At 44.0% G+C, this 11,198-nt stretch overlaps 1 protein-coding gene across 1 annotated transcript; it reads left to right on the top strand.

Annotated features, from left to right (window-relative positions):
• Nucleotides 1–4,906: 4,906 nt before the first annotated feature.
• LOC311492815 (uncharacterized protein) lies at nucleotides 4,907–6,439 on the top strand (the record flags this gene model as incomplete). Its single annotated transcript, XM_084551232.1, has 3 exons — nucleotides 4,907–5,343; nucleotides 6,019–6,125; nucleotides 6,410–6,439. The coding sequence occupies exons 1-3, from the start codon at nucleotides 5,127–5,129 to the stop codon at nucleotides 6,437–6,439; spliced, it is 354 nt and encodes a 117-aa protein (XP_084407358.1). The 5' UTR covers nucleotides 4,907–5,126.
• Nucleotides 6,440–11,198: the final 4,759 nt, after the last annotated feature.

Raw genomic sequence — 11,198 nt, 5'->3', positions numbered from 1 at the left:
TACCCTAAGATCTTGTACTGGTCTCCACCCCCCATTTGGTTTCTTTACAGGTAGGATGGGGGTGTTACATGGTGAATTAGGGCATTCCACAACGGCACCTTTTTCTATGAGTGACTGTATAACTGGAGCAATGCCTTCAACAGTGTCAGAGCTGAGTGGGTATTGTCTTTTACAGGGTCTAAACGTTGATTTCGAGTAGACAATGACAGGGCTCGCGCCTTTTATGTTTCCAAAATCAAACTTGCTTCTAGCCCATAAGCTGTCAGGTACTGTTGAAAGCATTGCTTCTTGTTCAGTAGTCAGTGTCATAATTTTCACTTCTGGTGTATATGTGTGAAAAGTGCGAACAACTGCTGCATTGATATCTATCGAAAAAGATGTAACCTTTAGTGAATCAGAATAAGAACTACCATCTGGTCTGTGTTTCCAATCTGAAATCTCCAAAGCTGCTTTAATCAAACTTCCTATGGTCATCCAGTTAACGGCAGAACTTTTTGTTAAAAGGATGTGAGGCACAGAGCCAAGTATCATGAATAGCTTTTGTTGAGACGCAGAAAGACAAACAAAAGCAGCTGTGAATTCTGACCCTACAAAGATTTTTTTTTTTTTTTTTTATGGTGTCATTTTCTCGTGCTGCATTCCAAACTTCTTCATATATGTAATTTCTAGCACCTGATGAAACATGTGACACACATTGCAGACAGTCAGGTGACTCTGACACTGGAGGTATCATACACAATAGCTTGTCTCTATCACAAGGGTTTACAAGGTCCCAAGAATAATGGTAATCACTCTTAGAAATGCAAAATGGGTATAAACCAGCAATAGCACATGTTAATTTGATACCTACAGGGTTACAGTGTACCATCAAACACAAAACAAGACTGTCACGCATCGTGAATCATGCTGCCAAAATAACTGGCTCCCCCCATCTCCCCCTATCTGAGCTGTACAGCCGCTCTGTGATCAGGAAAGCCAACCTGATCACAGAGGATCCCTCCCACCCCCTCCATCACTCCTTCCAGCTACTACCATCAGGCAGGCATTTTATTGTACCACTGGCCCGTAAAAACATCTACAAGAAATCCTTCATCCCCTCTGCAATAGCCATACTGAACAGCACAACATGAACACCACAGTCAGCTGATACCTCAACACCCCATGTCCTGTTTGTATATGTCTGTTTGAATGTTTTTCTTGTGACTGGAGCCTTGTCAAAGACAATTCAGTCAGCAAGAGATCGATAGGCTCGTACAGGAGAGGAGACTCCTTAAGAAGCAGTGGAGGAAAGCTACGGTTGAAGAGAAGGAAGGTTTTGGTTACTTACAGGCAGATGTTAGGAAGTGGTTGACAGCATTAAGAGGGGCGGAGAACATTAGGAAAAACAGGAAAAGGAAAGAGCGGGCTAGATTAGCATTTTATAAGGACCCATTTACGTTTGTGAAGTCACTATTTAGTAAGGAAAAGAATGGTAGCCTCACGATACCAAAAGAGAAGCTTGAGGAGTACTTGGAGGAGGTGCATAAAGATACGGACCGGTTTAGAAAGTTGGCAGTACCCTCTGACATTCCACCTCTTGGTGAAATAGTTAGCCAGTGTGATGACAGCCCACCAAGGTGGAAAGAGGTTCAAGAAGTGGTAAGACGTGCAAGAGCCTCTTCAGCCCCGGGACCTAATGGGTCCCCTACCGGCTGTATAAGAGTGCACCAGATGTGCTGAGGTTCCTGTGGAAATTGATGAAGGTAGTATGGAAGAAACAGGTTATTCCCAAGGCATGGCGCAGGGCAGGGGGGATTTTTATTCCCAAAGAGAGGGACTCGTTGGAAATAAGTCAGTTTAGACCAATTAGTCTGCTTAATGTTGAGGGGAAGATTTTCTTCAGTGTTGTGGCACAGAAGTTGTCTAGTGACTTGGTGAAAAACAGACTAGTTGATACGTCGGTGCAAAAGGCTGGGATCCCCGGCTTCTCTGGATGCTTAGAGCACACCAGTATGATTTGGCACCAAATTCAGTTAGCAAAGCAAGAGAAGAGAGACCTGCATGTTGTATTCTTAGACCTGGCTAATGCTTTTGGGTCAGTACCACATAGTTTGTTATGGGAAGCATTTGACTTCTTTCGAGTTCCAGGTAGCATAAAAAACTTAGTCAAAGCCTACTTTTTAGACATTCAACTCTGCTTTACCTCAGCAGAGTACACTACAGCATGGCAGCAGCTGGAGGTAGGCATCATGGCAGGGTGTACAATCTCTCCACTAGCCTTTACAATGGCAATGGAGGTCATTATTAGGGCTTCCAAATTGGTGGTAGGTGGAGAAAGGCTGCAGGGAAGGCTTTGCCTCCCCTCGATTCGGGCCTACATGGACGACATGACGACTACAACGTCAACCGCTCCTTGTACCAAAAGATTGCTGGATAAGCTAAATAGCAACCTGCAGTGGGCTAGGATGAAAGTGAAGCCTATTAAATCCAGGAGTATTTCTATTGTTAAAGGAAAGGTAGTAGATAAGAAGTTTGTTATAAATGATGAGGTGGTTCCCACAGTGCTGGAGAAGCCAGTGAAGTGTTTGGGAAGATGGTATGATGCAAGTGTCAGTTATAAGGCGCAGTTTGAAGGGTTGAAGCAGGAAATGATTCAAGGCATTTCAAGCATAGACCGGTCAGGGCTACCAGGGAAGTTAAAATTGTGGTGCTTGCAATTTGGTTTACTGCCCCGGCTAATGTGGCCGCTGACAGTGTATGAGGTTGCCCTCTCAAAGGTAGAAAAGTTAGAAAAGATAATTAATTCATCTATCAGAAAATGGCTCAGTGTCCCACGCTGCTTAAGCAGCACAGCCTTGTATGGGAAAGGCATATTGGAGCTCCCAGTTACCAGCCTAACAGAGGAGTTTAAGTGTGCTAAAGTTAGACTGAAACTGACTCTCACTCAGTCGAAGGATCCAGTGGTTAGGAGTGCAGCGCCCACTGTTAAGACAGGGAGGAAGTGGAACCCAAAAGAGGCAGTAAGCACAGGCAGCTCTTAGGGATAACATAGGCAATGAACAGCAAGGGCGTGGAGGCTTAGGTCTGTGTGCAGGGAAACCTCTGTGGAGCAAGGCATCAGCAGTAGAAAGGAGAAAGATGGTAGTGGAAGAGGTACAGAAACAAGAGGAAGCAGTTAGATGCTCGAAGGCAATGTCGCAGGCTAAGCAGGGTCAGTGGGTGAACTGTGAGAGTGTGGATAAAAGGAAGTTGAAGTGGAGAGAGCTTTGGAGCATGGAGGCCAGCAGGGTTAGATCCATGATAGGGGCTACTTATGATGTGCTGCCAACTCCCCAGAACCTAAACCAGTGGGTAGGTGAGGATGCTGCCTGCCCACTGTGCACTTGTGTATGCACGCTTAGCCATATTCTGACAGGTTGTAAGGTTAGTCTTTCCCAAGGACGTTACATCTGGCGTCACAATCAGGTACTGAAATGTTTAGCAGCTGTAATTGAGGAAAAACAGGTGAATGTAAATTCCATGGCTGTTAACAGAGAGAATAGATGTATTAAGTTTGTACAGGAGGGAGAAAAGGCTAGACTAGCAGGTATCAGGTATAACACGGGACAGCTAAGAGTAAGAGGAGCCTGGGAGATGAGAGCGGATTTAAATGGACAACTGGTTATTCCAGCCGAGATAGCTAGCACCCAACTACGGCCAGATCTTCTGTTGTGGTCTGAGCCAGAGAAAGTAGTCTATTTCATAGAACTGACTGTCTCATGGGAAGATAGAGTTGAGGAGGCTAACGAGTGTAAGAGAGCTAATTATGGAGAGCTAGCAGCAGACGCAGAGCAGAATGGCTGGAAGGCTTATGTCCGCCCGGTAGAAGTCGGCTGCCGTGGATTTGTGGCAAAGTCTGCGATTGCCCTTCTGAGCGAGCTGGGCATACAAGGAAAAAGCCAAAGGACTGCGGTATGAAACATGTCCCGGGCAGCAGAGGGAGCGATCGAGTGGCTATGGGTACGTAGGAAGCATACTAGCTGGGGAACTAGCTAAAGGTAAGGATGGCTGCGTGACGTTAGTATGTTTGCAAATCATGATAGATGTGGTCGGTTTGGTTCGTGGTTCAGTCCGCATCAAAGGGGCGAACCACGGTAGATTTGTTTGTTTGTTACGTGATTTGTTTGTATGTTACGTGGTTCAGTCCACATTAACAGGGCGAACCATGGTAGATTTCTTTGTTTAGCTTATGGTTCATAAAAGGACTAGGCTAATGATTGAAATATTAGTTGTTGATAGACATTGAATGGTGAGGAAAACGGGGTTGTGCAGTGGCAGTGTGGAGGGGGGTGACTCCAGGACGCTGGAAGTCACTGTTAAGCCTTCTCGAGGTGTCGTGGGCCTAACTTAACAAAACATCGGTGAAGGGAGGTGCCCACTTGAAAACCCCAATGACATGCTGCATACTGCTGTTGTTTAGGCCAGGTTCCTGATGTCTTCATGTTGCTTGGTAGCTATGGTTAGCTGCTGAGCGGGACGTACAAGCCAGCAGCGTTTGGTTAGCTTATTTCACAATGTTTGAATTATCCTCTTCTGCTCTGTGGGCCTACAAGCCAGCAGCATTTACTTAGTTCATGTATATTGTAGGTTAAGCATCATATCACATGACCGTAGGTTTGGTAAGGTTTCTTAGTTGAACAAGGCCTCTAAATGTGTTTTGCCTGGGATCTTAGCACAGGGGATTGTAACATCTTATCCTGTGTATTGTTGAATATATCTTTTAATCTTCAGGTTTTGGGGAGAGGATCAAGTCCGAGTGAGGTCACTGCTAAATAATGCATTAAAAAAATTAGTTTTGAAAGTATACTTTTTATGAATACAACTACTAACTACTACTGCAATGTTTAGCACACAAAATGACAATGTACTACAAATGTATTCACTGATATTGAAGTACATTTTTATTACATTTAAATATACTTAATTTCTACTTGGGAACACTGTCTCTGTTCAATGAAGAACGGAACATATTTCAGACTGGATTTGTTGTCCTCTCAGTCCCCCAGGTGAAGGTGGATTCAGGGGTGAGGTCTGTCCAGCTGACCTGCAAAACCACACCTCACCAGTTTGAAGACATTAAAGTGGAGTGGACGGACAGTGACTACAGGATGGTCCATGTGTATCAGAACGGCTCTGACCAGCTTAAAGACCAGGACCAGATTTACAGAAACAGAACGAAGATGAATGAAGACCTGCTGAAAACTAAAGACCTCAGTCTGACCCTGCTATACCCTACAAACAATGACACCAACACCTACACCTGCACCGTCTACGACAAGGAGAGGAACATCCTGATGAAGGAACAAGTGAAGCTCAATGTCAGAGGTCAGTACTGTAGATACAGGTCAGAGGTCAGAGGTCAGTACTGTAGATACAGGTCAGAGGTCAGAGAGCTTTCCTGCTCCTCCTGTTCTCAGATCAGTTCCAGAGATGTCGCACCCGTAATGAGCATCATGAAAGCAGAAGGAAGTTTATCAGAGACAGCGGCTCACAGCTCTGTTCTCCTGACAGATCAAGTGTTGATCATTCAGAGAAATCCTCTGCTGCTCAACAAGTGACAGAGCAAAGATCAGGTTGATATGAAGAACTTGACAGAGCAACACACACTGATAGTGACCTGTTGATGGCTTTGACTGGATCTATACTGGAGTCAAATATTCATCAGCAGTAGATGGAACTGGAATGAAAGCTTTAAGCTGGACTGTGTCCTTTAGTTGGAGGTCCAGAGTCATGGCAACCAGACAGCTTTAGTTTGTTGTGTCTGATAAAGGAGTCACTGCTCAGGACGTCCTGGATGGTGACTGGTAGAAACCAGAACTCACATCAAGACTCTGATCATCTGCAACACCTTTCTAGATCTCTGTCCTGTTCCTTCTGCTCTCATCTGCTTCTGTCCTTCAGCTTTCTCTACAATCATTCAATAAAGTCATGAAAACCTGCTGCTGCTGCTGCTGCTGTCGCTGTCTCTACAGCTGATGATGGGATTTGTTGTCCTCTCAGTCCCCCAGGTGGAGGTGGAGGAGGGGGTGGAGTCTGTCCAGCTGCCCTTCAGAACCACTGAGCTGCCTGAAGACGCTAAAGTGGAGTGGACAGAAAGATACATGAAGGTCCATGTGTATCAGAACGGCTCTGACCAGCTTGAACACCAGGACCAGTTTTACAGAAACAGAACGAAGATGAATGAAGACCTGCTGAAAACTGGAGACCTCAGTCTGACCCTGATATACCCCACAGACAAAGACACCAATATCTACACCTGCACCGTCTACAGCAAGGAGGGAGACATCTTGAGATGGAAAACAGTGCAACTCCGAGTCAAAGGTTTGTCAGTTTCTCTCTTTCTTCCTTTCTGTCTGTCTTTCTCTCTAACTTTCTTGTGTCTCCTCTGCAGACAGAGTCCAGGTCCAGGATGAACCAGTGAACTCCAGGAACAGAAGCACCTCCGTTGATCTGTCTCCTCTGATGGCTGAAGAGTCAGTTTGATCAGGTTGTTGATCTTTGATCATTGATCAGTGAAGGATCTGATGGACGATGGATGGAGAGAGGAGGACTCTTTGTCAGCTCCTAGCCCTGGTCTGAAGACTCTTTAAGGATCAGTGTTGATCAGCTCTGTGTTATGGCCCAGTGTGATGACCTCGACCCTTGACCCCTGACCCCTCCTTAGACCAGTTCCAGTCTGCTGTTATCACATCCTCTGGTTCAAGGTTCAGCCAAACTAACATCCTGTTTTTCCAGGTGTTTTTATTTCTCCTTCACATCTGGGCCCGTGTGAGCCGTTTCAGTTTTGTCTGGTGCATTTCAGGATAATTTATATTTTATGTTCTGCTGGGAGGTTTGTGTATTTATTGAAGCACCTGAAGAAGAAATGCAGCCTGAGATACTAATACTGTCAAAGAGTCCATCTACAGATGGAGTGAATGAGCAACATGTAGAGGATGGAATGGCTCTAACTGTGATGGAAAGGTCAAAGCTCCAGTAAACCCTCCCTCTCTGTGTTTGTCAAGCTGATGATGAACGCTGTTTGCTGCACTCTTGTTGTCCTGAGCTTCTTTGCAGAGCTTTGATGAATAAAATGAAGCTGAAAGGATTTGCTGGCTGCTTTCTTTTCTGCAGTCTGACAATCTAAAAGATGTTCAATCCAGAGTCTAATCTCTCTGAGTCCAGCTCAACCAGTCCCACACAAACTACAACCACAACAACACAGCAGCAGTTTTCCAGGTAACGTCAGGTCAACAACCTGCAGAGGTCACAGTCAGGTTTTCAAATAATCCAGCAGTCTCTCATTATGTCCTCAGTTCATCTGAGATAGGACAGTTACAAGTGCTCATCCTGTTTGGGACATCCTTTTAGACAGTTGGAGAATCTCTTTGAAGAATCAGTTGAGGGCTACTCTCTGAACCTCTATCTGCTCTCACTCTGACTCTTGACCTTCATGGTGGACGTGTCCACGGCTGCAGCAGTGAGGCTTCCACTCTGCAGAGTTCACTTTAAAGCTCTCTGTACTTCAGCTCTGGGATCATTTGTAAAAGTCCTGGACAGATCACCTGTGAGTGTTTCTGTGGGATGTGACAGGTAGAAGATAAAGAAAGTGGACGGCATAAGTTGAAAGACATGGGATGATGGATCCTCAGACTGCTGCAGAGCTGAAGATGTTTTTATTCTTATGTTCACTGCTGCTGCTTTAATGTCATAAAACATTTGAAACAAACAGGAGAGGAAATTAAAAGGAGGAAACAACAGGCAACATTTTTCTTTATCTTTTCATCCAACAACAATAACTGAGGATCAGTAAAGAGTGGATATTTGAAATCATCAGCTCGCTATTGGAAGTGACTCCATTAAATGTGTGGATGCTCAGTAAACGTCCTGAAAGAGACTTTGGTCCCTGACCTGGAGACAAAGTAAGACATGGGACTAGTTAACAGAGTCTCCAGCTGCTGCCATCACGGCCTGACTGGCTGTTCAAGTCCACCTGACATGAACATGAAGGAGCCTTCAGGTTCAGGTTCAGGTTACTTTATTGGTACCCATAGGTAAACTAGGTTTACAGTCTAAGAGGCAGGACATCCTTTACACTTATAGACCACCACATGACATACATCACACAAACCATAAAACATACAGTATAAAACAAATAAAACAAACTGTAGATCATGGTTCACAACATGTTACATAAAAACATATAGACAGACAGTACAAACATAGATAAAAAACATGACATAAAACACATATTAAAAACATACAATAGATGTTAGTGCATGACCAAAGTGCTTGTGCGTTATGTGCAAGTAATCTACAGTTTGTTCAACAGAGTGATCGCAGCTGGGACAAAACTGTTTTTAAATCTTGTGGTCCTACACCTAGGGACTATTAGCCTCCGTCCAGAAGGAAGATGCTGAAATTCCCTATTCAATGGGTGTAGGCTATCTTCTAAAATGGCCAAGGCTATCCTCTGTAGTTGTTTAGCATACAGGGATGTGGGGTGCAGCTGGGACTCACCAATCAGTTTGCTTGACCATCTTACAATTTGATTTAAACTATTTTTGTGTTTAATTGAGGCAGACCCAAACCACGACACTAAGGAAAAGGATATAATGGATTCAATAAAAACATGATAAAATAATGTCATCATGGTCTTGTCTATATGAAAGTAATACAGTTTTCTCAGGCAGTGCAGGCGCTGTTGTCCTTTTTTACAGACAGCTTCACAGTTTTTCTGGAAGTTTAATTTAGAGTCGATAATTGTCCCTAGATATCTATATGATTCTACTTGATCCACTAGTTGACCCTTAATAATTGTGGCCTCATATCTTGGAGTTTTACCAAAATCAATGTACATATCCTTTGTTTTGGATATGTTCAATTGAAGGTGTGACTTCTCACACCATTGGACAAAGTCTTCAATTATTGGTCCATGGCCTCTGTCATCTTTATTGAGCAGACTGACGATGACGGAGTCGTCCGCATACTTAATGATGGTCCTATCTACATATTTGCTCTGACACATGTTCGTATATAGGATGAACAGGAGGGGTGAAAGTACACATCCCTGTGGTGAGCCTGTAGAGGAGCCAAACCGACCAGAGACAACTCCGTTCACCCTTACTCTCTGAGTCCTGTTTGTTAAAAAATCCAGAATCCAACCAACAAGATTATGGCTAAAATCAAATTGTTCAACAAGACGGTTGGCCAAGATATGAGGTTGGATTGTATTAAAAGCGGAAGAAAAATCAATAAAAAGAATTTGTGCATGGGACCCACTTCCATCAAGATGATTGAAAAGCAAATGAAGCAGAGTGAGAGTGGCATCTTCTACTCCCCTGCGTGGCCTGTAAGCAAATTGCATGGGATCCAATGCATTTTCAGTGATCCTTAAAATCTCTAATCTTATCAATTTTTCAAAATTCTTCATTAAAATTGACGTAAGAGCGACAGGTCTAAAATCGTTAAGAATTTTAGAACTGCTACCTTTTTGGATTGGGACTACTACAGCATCTTTCCAGATTTTTGGTACATGTTGTGTCTGCAAGGATTTATTAAAAATGTATTGGAATATCTGACTCAAGTCTCTTGCACATGTTTTAATTACACGCCCACAAATGTTATCTGGCCCATGACTTTTATTGATCTTTGTCCTACTAAAGACATTTTCAACATCCTTACATGTGATGTTGAGGTGCTGATTGTCCTTGAATTTGTTTTGTAGTTCTTGGACCTCCTGGCTGAAATCAAATGTGTCAAAACGAGTATAGAAACAGTTGAAAGCATTGGCAAGCTCAGCATCAGATTTAAAACCATCTAGATAGATATGGCCACTGTTACCTTGACTCTGGATGCCCGCTATGGTTTTCATGCAGGACCAGGCCGAGCCAAGGTTATTTTCAGCCATCCTTTCTTCTAGTTTAGACTTATATCTTTTTTTTGCCTTAGATATCTCAACTTTAAGCTCCTTGGTGGCTACACGTAAATCAGAGGCAGTTCCCTGCTTATGAGCCTGCCTCTTTTTCTGTATACTATCCTTTATAGACCTATTCACCCATGGCTTATTATTAGGATATATCTTTACTTGCTTACAGGGAATAATCATATCTCTACAAAATACCACATATGAACAAACAACATCAGTCATTTCATCCAAGTCCTTGCAGGATTCTTTAAAAATATCCCAGTCAGTGCAATCATAACACTCCTGGAGGCACATGACTGATTCCTCAGTCCATTCTTTTACTTCCCTGGTTAGCACTTTCTCCCTCTTCAAAACTGTTCGGTAAATGGGGAGGAGTTGTATACAATTATGGTCAGCAGAGCCCAGCGGTGGGAGTGGAATCGATTTATAAGCATCCTTTACTGTACCATAACAGAGGTCTAATGTCTTTCCCCGCCTAGTAGGACAGGTGACATACTGGAAGAAATCTCTCAAAGTCTTTTTCAGGGAAACATGATTAAAGTCACCTAGGACGAAGTTTGGAGCGTCTGGGGAGAGTGACTGTAGTTTATGCACTACGTCAGAAATCACAGTGCAAGCGGTGGTGGCATTTGCCCTCGGGTGTATGTACACGACTGTTAAAAAGATTTGTGGAAACTCCCGTGGCAAGTAGAATGGGCGTAGAGACACGGACAGGAGCTCGATATCGGGCAAGCAGATTTTTTCTCTAACAGTCACAGATGTACAATAACGTCGGTTAAGGTACACACATACCCCGCCACCAAGTGTCTTCCCAGTTGCACCGGCCTCCCGGTCCATCCGAACAGGTAATCCAAAGCCGTCAATCCACAGATCTCGTTCATGGTCCCGGTCGGATAACCAGGTTTCTGTAAAAGCCAAGACGCAGCATTCCCTAAAATCCTTCTGTAGCTGGACATTTCCCTGGAGTTCGTCGACCTTGTTTCTAAGGGATTGCACATTTCCCATTATCATCGTGGGCAAAGGGATCCGTCTCAAACCCTGCTTTCGCAGGTGTAGTCTGACCCCTCCACGTTTTCCCCGCTTCCTCTTTTTCTTCTGCCATGTCGAGGATCCAAGCCAATGATCCTTTCGTATACAGTCCGGTAGATGTAAAGTTACATCTGATACCTTAGGCAGGTTCCCCGAACTCAAATGCAGCAATTGATCTCTGCTGTACCATATTCTTCCTTGGGTAGACGCCTGCTTCGAGTCGTGAGCAAGCAGCAGACATATT

The sequence above is a fragment of the Chelon labrosus genome, assembly GCF_963514085.1.
Source record: "Chelon labrosus genome assembly, chromosome: 1".
NCBI lineage: Eukaryota > Metazoa > Chordata > Actinopteri > Mugiliformes > Mugilidae > Chelon > Chelon labrosus.
Note: the sequence above shows the minus strand (reverse complement) of the source record. Positions and strands in the feature narration are given on the sequence as shown.